The sequence below is a fragment of the Photinus pyralis genome, unplaced genomic scaffold (assembly GCF_008802855.1).
Source record: "Photinus pyralis isolate 1611_PpyrPB1 unplaced genomic scaffold, Ppyr1.3 Ppyr1.4_LG1, whole genome shotgun sequence".
NCBI classification, from domain to species: domain Eukaryota; kingdom Metazoa; phylum Arthropoda; class Insecta; order Coleoptera; family Lampyridae; genus Photinus; species Photinus pyralis.
This window is the reverse complement of record NW_022170249.1, coordinates 7,966,787-7,979,635: the sequence shown is the minus strand read 5'-3', so window position 1 is coordinate 7,979,635 and position 12,849 is coordinate 7,966,787. Positions and strand designations below refer to the sequence as shown.

The window sequence follows — 12,849 nt, the reverse complement described above, 5'->3', positions numbered from 1 at the left end:
AATGTTGACCTTTGCGCCCCTCCCCCCGGGAAGGCTCCAGTCGGAATCCTGGGGACTTTGAGTATGGTTACCTCCTAAGGGATCCAAACAAGGTTCTGAAGTCAAACCTTCCGCTTCCAACCATACCGGGCATATTCATTCGTTGCCTGGACATAGTAATAGGTATTGTTGTTGAACAGCAAGGAATATGTTGCTATGTCAACAAGATGGTGCACCTACACATAATGCAGGCATAATTTCCGTGTTTTTACATTTTTCCAGGGAATTGAATCGGAAACCTAAGGTCTGTTCATTCCCGGGACCTTTCCCTCTCAGATTTCTTTTTATGGGGATATGTAAAAGACACAGTCTATGCCGGGGCCTTCCACAACAAGAGAAGACATGATCTAGAGAGAGTAAACAATTCACTACAAACGATTAAATCACAAGTAATACAAAACTCTACGGGAAAACGTATTGAATTGTTTGAAACACGAAGGCGCTAATTTTGATCTCCTTGTTATCTTGTTTATTAATTATTTATTTAGATTAGAATCAATGATATTAATTAAAGAATCCTTTCCTTGATTTGTTGAAAATTCAATTGTCATAAAATCATGGCCGACTACTCAAAAGAAAATCCGGAAAAAATGGTATCAATTTAATTAAATGGGAATAATTCAGAAACTGTTAGTTAAATATAGCTACTTATCAAAATATGCCAATTTCGCTTCTCTAGGTATCTAATGCAATAATAAGAAAATGGCAATTTCATTTAAAAAAAAACCCAGTTTTTAATCTTTGAAGTTTTTAAATAGGTGCGGTGTATGCAACTTACCTTTTTTTAAGTATACTAAAAGAAACCAATGGTTGCCATTTAAAATGACGTAGTTACTAGCTACTTCCGGTATATCCGGAAGTGCGACCATTTTGAAAATATTTTACATAGATTCGCCCTTCAGAGTAACTCCTATAAGTACACAAGTATCTCGATATATTTATTCGGAAATGGAGCCTGCAAATAGATTGTTTAAATGTAAGTAGTACATACTTGATTTGCAGGTGCTTATTGGCACCAATGCTGTAGTCTTTTAGCACTCCTGTTTAGGGACGATTATTTCCACTTTAATAAAACATCCTTCCAATCCACGAATGTTTTATATGTCTAAAATACGCCAAAAACTGACAGGAATGGGTGAAGATGTACCTACGGTGGTAATATATGCTCTGTATTGTACTGTACTGTACTGATCCCGCCAGAATAACCGACACTGATGTCTTGGTTGTATTATATATACCTTTTTCTATGACGATGACTTTTTAGTTTTTGACGACCACGACGTCCGAAAAAAATGGTATTGTCGTAGCGAAGTGAACACCGTATGGACGGCTGATGGCCGTGTTGTGTCCAAGAGAAACTTATTCTTTGGTTGTGTAGAGAAATAAATTGTACAAACAAAAATTATACCGAGTATACGCGGCAGCAAAATTCAAGTACTTAACATGGAAGCAATAAATATATGAAAAAAAACATGTTTACCGAAATACCAAACAAAATAATTGCCAAATGTGATTATTAAGGATCCTCACCCTCAGAGGCTTTATAGTTTTGTACTGTCGTCCGTCCGTAATGATGGTAATACCAAAATGTAATACTGAGGATCCTTCGGTATTTCGTTGTATCGGTTTATTTTTCATAACCCCTTCCCAGACTGGAACATTTACGGCTACACCATCGATAACATCAAAGCAACACGGGCCATTATCCGCTAGTGGTGAGCGGGCTGTGACCGAATTCGCTTACGGCTACCGAGCGCTACGCATGAGGACCACAGAACAGAGCTATATACTACCATGAGATGATTTTACTCCCGTCCAAAACATATAGTCACTTCAAAAAATAGGTAGGTATATTATTAGAAGCGCTGACATAGACATTTTAAATAAACTTCATAGAGACCAATTTTAGTTTATTTTAAACTTTTATCTCTGTTGAACATTCAGGCAGATGAAAAAGAATGGCGTAATACTTATTCGATGCTATTTTCCGTTATATACTGCACCAGATTACTTGCAAAAACGAATCCTTTAAAAATGATTGGTTGTGATGGCTCTAGAAAATTGACAGCGTAAACATTTTAATAAGTGCAACTCGAAAACGAACGAAGCATGATTTTAATAAGTAAGTGCTTCATTCATCCTCCACAGTACTTGTAATTTGTAATACTTACCGTTTTCTTCTACAATAACGGCGACTAATTCTCTCTCAAGTATATGCGATAATTCCCCTAAAGATGAATTGACCGTTATTTTTCTGTACTTTTGAGAAAGGACCCTTCGGACTGGATCACCCAAAGTGATAGAAGCGTTAAGTAGTTTACACGTTACATCTTTTGCATATATGATCCCTTGAAGTATTCTAGAACAAAAATAGTAACCATTGCTAAATTCAGATAGCGATACCTAATCCTGAAAGCAATTTACAATAGATAGATGACAGTTTAGCTCTGCTTTAGATTTTACTTTGTCACTTACCTGTTTTGGTCAACGCAAGGAAGTACATCCACTCCTTGAGAGTACAACATACTAGATAGTTCACCACAAGTCATGTTTAAAGAGATGGTCTCAGTTCTCGCTAGAGATAAATTTGATACTGTAATATCCCACCACCTAATTACACCAGTAAATTACATTGAAATGAATTTCGTTAACAATTTACCAATGTTTAAAAATGTTTGGACGAGGTAGGAAGTCTTTTGACTCCATCCAATAATCAGACACGAACTTAGTCAAGTAGTTGCCAACACCATCAGGAAACATTACAACGCACTTCTGTCCCTCTTTCAAATTCCGAGCCGCTTCCAATGCTCCACTCATTAAAGAACCGGTACTAGATCCTTTTATTGATTTGTAACTCAAAATGTGTCCAATACCTACATAAATACTTACCACACAAGATTCCTTCCTCCCTATGTAATTTTCGAGCCATATGTAGCGATTCTTTATCTGTAACTTTAATCCAGTAGTCCACCACCGATTTATCCAGAGTTTTGGGATAATAATCGTGACCTATTCCCTCAACCTCGGTGTACTTTAATGTTGTTTCGTTTAAAATAGGTGGTTCGGCGATAAATGAGCCGACGGGATCCACGCCGACAATAGTACAGTTAGGGAGTAACTCTTTAATTTTTCGTCCAACTCCAGTCATCGTACCCCCTGATCCTACACCAATAACCTACCGAAACTTTATCAAAAATTTTTTCCAGCGCAAAAACTTACGATCATGTCGATTTCGCCATCGCATTGGTCAAATATTTCCATGGCGGTTATGTGGTAATGCGCCAAAGGATTTATGGGATTTTTAAATTGCTGAAGGATAATTGAATCAGGTATAGAAGCTGCCAGTTTTCTGGAAATATGGAAAACACCGTCTGGGTCGTCCACCGAAGTGTCTGGGGTTCGAATCACTTTTGCACCTAAGGATGTTAGTATGTTTTCTTTTTCCATGGAGGTTTTGTCTGGCATGACGCAAATGCATTTATAGCCTGCAAAATTAGTGACTTGTTGTACAGGCCCGTCCCCAGGAAGGGATGGGGATCTATTAATATTACCACATCAATGATAAGGCACATAAGTCGGAAAATCCGACTGTAGATCCCATTTCCTTCTGGATTCGGTCTTACCTGGTAACATGTCATGGCATTCTGACCAACTCGTTACATTTTTTACAAATTTTAGCAAATGGTAGATATAGGTGTATTTACCTTTGACAGCACAAGCTACCGCCAACCCAATACCCGCATTTCCTGAAGTTGGTTCTATTATCGTACTGGTTGATTTAAGCAGTCCTCTGCTTTCCGCGTCTTCAATCATTGCAATTGCAATTCTATCCTTTACTGAACCTCCAGGATTGAAAAACTCACACTTGGCAACTAAAATTTAGACATACAAACATTTTCGCCACCTATGCATATTCGAAATGCCGTTGAGTTACCATAAAGGAAGAACTAGATATTATTTGGCGCGTAACATGAGGGAATGCAATCTATACTTACAAATTTCACATTTAATACCAAATGATTGCGGTATATGGTTCAATCTAATCATCGGGGTGTTACCAATAGCATGAAGAATATTTGGTATAATCTTCTGGAAAGGCTTCCTGAAATTATTGAAATATGAAATGGGTTTTTTTTTAGCAACAGTAGATACATATTACAGTATTACCATAACAAAATATGTACTTCTACAACAACAGAAAACTTATGTTTGTTGTATGAATTATGAAAGCTTGTATAATCGCGCATAAGTAGTTATTTTATGATGCTGTCCCATGTGGCGCAGAGGAGTGGACGCTCAACTGCGATACTGAAGGTCCTTGGTTCGAATCCTGTTCGGGCATAGCTATTTGTAAATGATAATGGGTTAGGTTGGTACAGCAGCCTTGTTTAAAACCCCGCCCACTTAAAAACAAAGGGAATTCGTGAGCGTGACCGAATTTTACTTGGGATAAATATAGTCTGGCGATCCTTCGGATGACCAGTCTTCTAGAGCGACTTGTCGGCAAGGGCGAATCCTTCATGTACGAATATTCTTTTCGGTAAATATTTTAACGGTGAATATTCATAAGGACGAATCTTACCGGTGAGAAATATGTTTGGGGAATCTTCCCATTTCAATATTCCGGGAGCGAATCTTCCGGAATTGAAGTTTTATAAATGTATCTTATAGGGGCAAATTCTCCGGGGGCGAATATTGTAGGGGTGAATCTTCCGGGGGTGATATTACCGTGGGGCGAGTTTTCTCGGGGGAGAATTTGCCGAGGTGAATCTTTCTACTATCAAAACTAATATAGAGCAGTAGGGGACCAGTTTTTGGAATGTTTTTTTATGTGGTGGTTTTGTCCGTCTGTTCCTCGTCTAACTAGAAAACGAATAGCGATGTCAAAAGTTCGCCAATCGATAATTTTTATGAGTTCAAGGATCAGTGCTATTGAATATGAGACGTATCAACAGTTTGGTTTTCGAATACGAGCGGAGTGGCACAAAATTCCCCTACTGAAAATCGTACCTATGCGATTCTTCGTATCTTGTTTTTATTTTTTTCGCGTGTGCTGATTAACATTGAAGTTAGGGTATAATATTAGATTTAAGGTGTTTGTAATTATTTTTAAATTTAGTCACGTGTGTTTACGAACCTAGTAAATTTAAATTCTTGTGCAATTTGGGCAAGCCGAATGTGTGATTTAATGTGAAAATAAATAAATTAAATTATGTTTGTAATTTTCAGTAACGAATTAGTGGAGTAATAGTCTCATTTATAAGTGCTAGCCTGTATTTTTGGTTTTCATTTTGGAAGCATTTACCTATACTTAACTACAGTTAGCGACGTGCAAACATTCTTACATACATCATACAAGTTTAAGGTAGGTTAAGTAAAGGGATGAAAACGATCACTATTCGTGTAACCGTCGACCAGTACGGTCAGAATCAGTCAGAAATAAATAAGTTTAAAAATACTTCTTTAATTGCGAACAATAAGTTTCGTACATTAAAAATGGTCTTTCAAGCCGGATTGGGATATAATAAATTTATCGCGATTCAGTAACGAGTAATTAAACGAATAGTGATCGTTTTCATTCCTTAACTTAACCTACCTTTAGACTTGTACCAAAAGAATGTTTTCACGTCTCTAACACTTAGATACTCATTTCCCATGAATAAGTATTTGAATACATAGACATAATAATGCTCTTTGTAATTGTAGGCCACAGAAACCATTAATAGATTAAGAGTATACCGGCAAGGAGTCACAATTCTGAATGACCTGGCCGACTTGTGTTTTAAGTACTAATGGGCCGGAAATAAATTAAACCAAAAAGTATATAACGTGCACTCTTTCATAAAAATAGACTGTGTGTCCGTCGTAGACTAAAAGACTTAAAATAATGACGAATGCGCAGACTTGCATTTCTTATTTGTTTGTTTAGATTGTTGTTTTTTTTGTTGGTTTTTTTTTGTTTTCGCACAAAAGCAAATTGAAATCACATGTAAACAAATGGATTATTACAACTTTTACATTTGTCGGTGTATTGTTTTTAATCTGTACGGACTGTACGATGTACAGTAGTGTGACTGCCAGCGGCTGATTGTGGATTATTGACACTGCATCAGCCGCTAGGTGTTCCCTGAAAATATCTACAGATGACCGCTGAGTATATTTATTGAACAAATCGAAAGTTATACCATCTTTTAGACTAGTACAGGGTGCCCCACAAAGGCGGCTACGGAACACCCTATATATTATTTTACTTTTTGATTCTACGTAACATTTCCATTTAAAATAAACAAGTTGGAATCAACTTCCCGTATGACCGGAAGTGTCACTAACTTCAAAATATTTTAGACGCGTTCCTGTTATCCACATTAGTAGTTAATCTGTAACACTAGTACCTATATTTTAAAATTCACAAAATATTGTGAGGTCTTATATTTTCGAGATATAGAGCGCCGGCATTCGTCGTGGCACACCCTGTATTCATTCGCCTTCATATGCTGAATAGCGAATAGGGGCGGTTTACTGATGGGGTTAAGAAATAATCATAAAACACGTACACTACGCACGGCTTATCGCAGTTTTTGAGTCCTCAGGTGAAGAGGAAGGGGTTGGGTTCGTTTGTTTCAACCTGTACGTGAACTTTAGGTTATTTCCATTTAAAGAGTGGTTTATGGGAAAGTATCGAGGTTCGTTCATATGATTTTATTTTTGTTCCCCCTTACCTCGGATCCAAACTATTTTGGGCATTATTACCGATGAGTGAAGGATTAGGGTATTAATTACATAACAGTTTCGATGTACCTATTCCTACCCACTATACTTTTGAAACTTAACACATTGAATTATAAAAACACCAACCCGTTATGTAACCCCTATCAAATCCAAACTCGATGCGCCACTGGATTAGCTATTGAGATATTGAGTTTAGGGTCACCGACCTTAGTGAAGACGCCTGACGCAGGGTACCATTACATTCTAGTCTAAGTCTAATGTCTATATAATGAAATACATATGTACTTACTTATTAAGTTTGGGATGTGGACTTTGTTTATCATTTTGATTGTATAAACATTGTGATACTTCCCCCGGTTTTAGAAACTCCATTTTCGAATGTTTGGTTCACGTACCTGGCCAAAAGCAAAAATTATTACAATATACTACTACTCTACTACCTACCCAAATAACCGCCCTTTTTCACTTACATCAGGTACCTATCATTATCAATATAAAATATGTAGGTACCTAATTTTAATTTTGCCACAGATAAATGGGTATTTTATCTGTGATTTTACCAATACTTTTGTGTGAAGGCAAAATTGTTATCCTTATCACGGCAGGGGCAGAGGGAGACTGCAGTTCAGCATGTTTGCGTTTATTGAATACGGCAATAATACGCATTCAGTACGATACAATCGAATAAGTGAAAGGGCCTCGTTGAACTTGGTTCCTAGAATCCTACACGCCTACTTATTTGATTACACATGAAATATTATCGTACCTATTATGAAAAAGCAAAATGAAAACGCACCCCTATCTACTAAATGTGGCAATATTCTGTAATGTATTTCGGTTGCGTAATGTTAGCCGAGGGTAGAGGCGTTAATAATAAATAGTAATTCGTGGACGTTGGTTACGATAGCTCTTTATTTGTTAATCGTCAAGTACGTACTGCCATCGTACCGCTCGTTGACATCGGACATGCGTAGTCCGATGATATATGACATGCCCTACCTTTTAAAATTGAAACAAAACAAAACATGCAAACATATTACATTGCACAAGTCAACACTTAAATTAAATAAATAATTACAAATTACAAGTCAAGTCTAATAGGTGGTTTAATAACACGCCCGAATCGCGTAGCTACGGTTCGCACGTCACTGTTAGGGTTTGGCACATACAAGTCTTCTTCCAATTGATGTCTGGTCGATGATTGGCAGTTACCGGTCGAGGGTCGATAGTCGCTGATGGTCGATGGTTGACAGTCGCTGGTCGAGGGTCGATAGTTGCTGGTCGATGGTTGACAGTCACTGGTCGATGGTTGACAGTCACTGGTCGATGGCTGCTCTTCTAATCGATCGCTTGGCGGTGGTTTTCTATTCGGCTGACTTTGTTCTCGGGTGTTGGATCTCGAATGTTTTTGACAAATTAGGCAAGCTAATACGATATTTTCGATGTCAACGGTGAGGCCTGGCCAGTATACTGAATCTTGAGCGAGTAGTTTTGTGGAGACCACTCCTTGATGAAATTTGTGCAGCAATTTTAAAAATTCGTTCCTAAGGTTTTTTGGAACTATTATTTTGTTTTTATAAAAAAGAATGTTTGCATGAAGATATATGTCTCCTTTTAAAGGCCAATATGTTTTGAGAGATGAAGGTAGGTTGCACTTATGAGTAGGCCAACCGTTTAGTGCATAATGTTTGAGTTTGTGGAGGTCAGGATCTTGGTCAATTTCTGTCTGTAGTCGTCTTTCGTTTTCGGGTGTTGTGGTGATAACTGAGTACACCCTTAGGTTTTTCTCAAGGTAGTCTGTGTCGATGTGTTCTCTTAAGGGATCTCTGCTTAAGGTATCGGCAACTTGTTGGTTTTTTCCAGGAACGTATTGTATACCTCAGAAGTCTATGGGCCAATCGTTGTATTCTCGGTGACATTTCGTCAAGAGGTTTTTTGAGTAAACCTATTAAAGGTCGGTGGTCAGTCTCTAGTTGAAATTTTCGGCCAAAAAGGTAATAATGGAAGTGCTCGCAACCAAATACGAGGGCTAGAAGTTCCTTATCGATGTGATTGTATCTTTGTTGGGTGGGAGTCAACGATACTGAGGCATATTCTATTGGATGTCCTTTTTGCATGATGACTGCGCCAATGCCGAAAGGACTAGCGTCCACAGAGAGAACGATGTCAATATTAGGATCAAAGTATCTTAATATTGGCGATGACGTCACTAACTGCTTGAGTCTATCGAAAGATAGTTGTTCGTTGGAGGACCATTGCCATTCTACTTTGTTTGATAGCAGTTTACGTATAAAAGTGCAGTTTCTGTAGATAGGTTAGGTATATATTTTGATAAGTACACAATCATGCCAAGAAAGCGTTGCAGGTCTTTTTGGTTAGTGGGTGGTTTCATTTCACTGATGGCTTTTATTTTGCTGTCGTCGATTTCGATACCTCTCGCGCTTATATTATGTCCTAGGAATTTAACTTTGGTGACTCCTACTTTGGATTTTTCTAAATTTAACGTTAATCCCGATTTTGTAATTCTCTGTAGAGTTCTTTCCAGATTAAGATTGTGTTCTTCTATGGTTTTTCCAAAAACCAAAATGTCGTCGAAATAGGCAATTACGCCAGTAAGATCATTCAACGTGTCGAACATGAATTTTTGAAAAATTTCCGAGGCGGAGCTTAAACCGTATGGAAGCCGTAAGTATCTGTAACGACCAAAAGGAGTAGATATCGTGCATAAAAGTGAGCTTTTATGATCTAGCGGAATTTGAAGGAATGCGTTTGAAGCATCTAGTAATGAGAAATATTGCGCCCCCGATAGTTCCGAAAATAGCGTATCTTGGGTTGGAATTTGGAAAATTTCTCGTTTGATGTATGTGTTGAGAGATCTGGGATCCATGCATACCCTAATATCGCCGTTTGATTTGGGAGCAATAACATGGGGTGCACCCAATCAGTAGGTTCGGTGACTGGAACGATAATATTCTCAGCCACCATTTCGTCGAGTTTTTGTTTGACTTTATTTTTCAGGGCTGATGGTATTTTTCGCGTAGGGGATACCTATGTGTGGAATAGCGTCCTCGCTAAGCGTAATATTATATGTTTTTGACACCTTACCGATTCCCGTAAACATTTGTTTATACCTATTTGGAAATCACATTATTTTTGTCACTCAGTTGAGTGGAACATACAGTTAATTGTGGGGATGAAGTAGAACTTTTGTTTAAAATGTTCAAGTCAATACACGATTTAAGTCTCAAAATCGAAGAGTTTTCCCGCGCACTTAAAACATAAAACGATAGATTATGCATAACATTTTTATACGTACAATCTACGTTTATTAACCCGATTGTCTCTATATTATGACCCGAATACGAAGAAAGTTTTGAGCCTGTTTTATTTATCATATTGTGAGAAACACCTAGTCTTTTAAAGTCCGTGTAATTTAGAATATTTACATGACTTCCAGTGTCAATTTTAAATTTCACGTCACAAGATTTAACGAAAACTGTCTCATACCATTCCACTAAATGGCTTGTTTTATTAACGCTTGTCGGTTCAATTGTTGAAATTGTCCAAACAATCTCCGAATTTTCATCACATTCAGAATTGTAGTCAGATAATGGGTCAAAATCGCTATCCGACTGCGACAAATCACATCCATATTCGTTTATTTCATGAATGTGTTTACTTTTACAAAATTTGCGGTAGTGACCTTTCCTATTACAGCGACGACAGATACGAAATAAAGCAGGGCACTTACCTTGTGGATGAATCATGCCACAATTTTGGCACTTGTTACCTGCGTTTTGCCGATAATTTCGATAGTTGTCATTACTACCCTCCGAATGGCTCGTTCTCGGATAGTTTCCATTATAAAAATTTACACTTTTATTTTTATAGTGGTATCTGTCTTTATTTTTATTAAAAACTTCGCTGTTTTTTGGTTTATGACCGTAACTATTGACACTATCCACTAATAGTTCGTTTTTTGAAGCGCCCGCGATTTCTTTTTGTTGTATCGAGCTGCTTTCGATAGCGCGACATATAGATAACGCTTTGTCCAGCGTTAGCCCATCTGTTTGTAACAATTTTGCTTGTGTACGCGTATCACGAATTCCAAGCACAATTCTATCCAAAATCATTACATCTCGTTCTTTGAACTCACACGATAACGAAAGTTGTTTAAGGGCTGTGACGAACTGATCAACCGTCTCCCCCGTTAGTTGTTCGCGCTTAAAAAATTTAAAATGTTCATAAACTAGATTTTTTAACGGTTCACAGTATTCACTGTATTTTTGTAGCACTACCGATAATGTTTTCCGATCACTTTCTCCATCGAATTCGAAGGTATTAAAAATTTGAAGTCCTTCGTCGCCCAGAAAATTAAGTAAAATTGCAACTTTAACTTCATCGTTCTTTTTTGATTTATCGCTGGCAAGCATGTATAAATCAAATTTCTGCCTCCATAATCTCCAATTTGCGGCAAGATTGCCTTTAAAGTGCATTATTCTCGGTGTTATTGCCGAATCCGCCATTTAGTAACGAAATTATTTGACGATTTTATAATATTTTGAAAGAAGTAAACCCTACTTTCCAGTAAGTACGTACGGCGCGTCGAGTAAAGCCTCGCGCACACTTGTTTGCTACCGTTTTTCTTATCGCACGTAAACCGCGATTCGCGAATGCCGAATTCGCTTATCTTCGTCCGTACGACGTTATCACTTTATAGACACGCGTCGTCGGTTTTACCGTATGCCACCATGTAATGTATTTCGGTTGCGTTATGTTAGCCGAGGGTAGAGGCGTTAATAATAAATAGTAATTCGTGGACGTTGGTTACGATAGCTCTTTTATTGTTGATCGTCAAGTACGTACTGCCATCGTACCGCTCGTTGACATCGGACATGCGTAGTCCGATGATATATGACATATTCGAAAGTCACGTGAGCGGGACATGCACGTTGCGTGGCTATGATGAGCGACGTATAAAAGTATGCCTCGACGGCGAAGGGGCGTTCCGTCTTCGTCCACCCCCTGATGGTGACGACACTACGCGGCGGAAAAACTTTATATGCCCTTCTCTCAAATATACCTATTCCCACTTTTGTCGGAGCAACCGTCGCCCAAGGGCGCCGAGGCCGAATACAAATCAGCAAGTTCCTCTGCCCCACCCTGTACGTGCCACCTGTCTGTTCATCTTTAAGGAGGAATGAACCCCTAAAATGGATCTAAAAAAGCGGCAGAGCCCCTCGAAGTGGTATGGATCATTGGATTTGACCCATTTTCAATAGGCTTGTTACATATTGCATAGAAGGGTGCCCATTATTACTGCTTTCCATTTGAGTGCGTGAAGCTCTGATGCAGTTCGTTCGGAGCAGCTCGTTTTGCAAGTTCTTCATTTTGCACACATTTGAATTGATATTCACAGTACGTAAATAACCACAAAAGTGTTTCAAGCCCCAAGCAAATAGGTGGTGCATGAAGAGACAAGGGAAATCCAATTTCGAGCGCGTCAGAGCTTGAAACTTTCTTAAAAGGAACACAGGACATCTTGCATGGTACAGCTCAGAGCTCCTCTTTCACTCAAATGGAAAGCAGTATGTATGGAATATAGTATACATCTCGCTAAATATCGAATGTAAGTATACAAAATTTTTATATGCCTATGAAAGTTCCCATAATAAGGCGGCATTCAGTTATTTTTATTTTAGAAAACAAATAAGTAGTAACGAAAAACAGCTGAATTTTTTTAAATGGCAGTTCACCTTTTCATTAGGCTCATTTGATACATTGCTTTTCTCTTTTGGATGATTTAACATGTTAGTACCTAAGATACAAGAAAATTTTTCACAAAACTTATAACCACATCAATAACATTAAATCTAGATATCCTACATCAAAGAAAACAAATGAATGCGCCGTGTACGTTTGTTACCATTTTATTGCTAATTTCATTTTGTCTTCACGGTTCAGTAAGACACGTACCTACACGTCGATTTGTTTTATTTTGGTGTAGGATAGTATAATGTTATTGATGCGATTGTTTTTTTTTTCGAAAAATTTTCTTGTGTGGTAGCATTGAATAAGTAA

The 12,849-nt window shown here is 37.9% G+C and overlaps 1 protein-coding gene across 1 annotated transcript; it reads right to left on the bottom strand.

The window, feature by feature from the left end:
- Positions 1-1,932: 1,932 nt before the first annotated feature.
- Positions 1,933-7,712, bottom strand: LOC116177963 (cystathionine beta-synthase-like). Its single transcript, XM_031497167.1, has 11 exons — positions 7,535-7,712; positions 7,213-7,491; positions 7,058-7,163; positions 4,035-4,141; positions 3,744-3,911; positions 3,259-3,524; positions 2,929-3,214; positions 2,699-2,876; positions 2,515-2,649; positions 2,211-2,398; positions 1,933-2,092 (listed from the first exon to the last, which is right to left on the bottom strand). The coding sequence occupies exons 3-11, from the start codon at positions 7,138-7,140 to the stop codon at positions 2,010-2,012; spliced, it is 1,494 nt and encodes a 497-aa protein (XP_031353027.1). The 5' UTR covers positions 7,141-7,163; positions 7,213-7,491; positions 7,535-7,712; the 3' UTR covers positions 1,933-2,009.
- Positions 7,713-12,849: the final 5,137 nt, after the last annotated feature.

What these genes read in the sequence shown, in the direction of transcription:
- LOC116177963 (XM_031497167.1), bottom strand. Translation starts at nt 7,140, where the DNA reads ATGGAGTTTCTAAAACCGGGGGAAGTATCACAATGTTTATACAATCAA. An exon ending in GGTAGCTTGTGCTGTCAAAG is followed by an intron (nt 3,525 to 3,743) that starts GTAAATACACCT and finishes CTAATTTTGCAG; the next exon opens with GCTATAAATGCATTTGCGTC. An exon ending in CCTTGCGTTGACCAAAACAG is followed by an intron (nt 2,399 to 2,514) that starts GTAAGTGACAAA and finishes TTTTTGTTCTAG; the next exon opens with AATACTTCAAGGGATCATAT.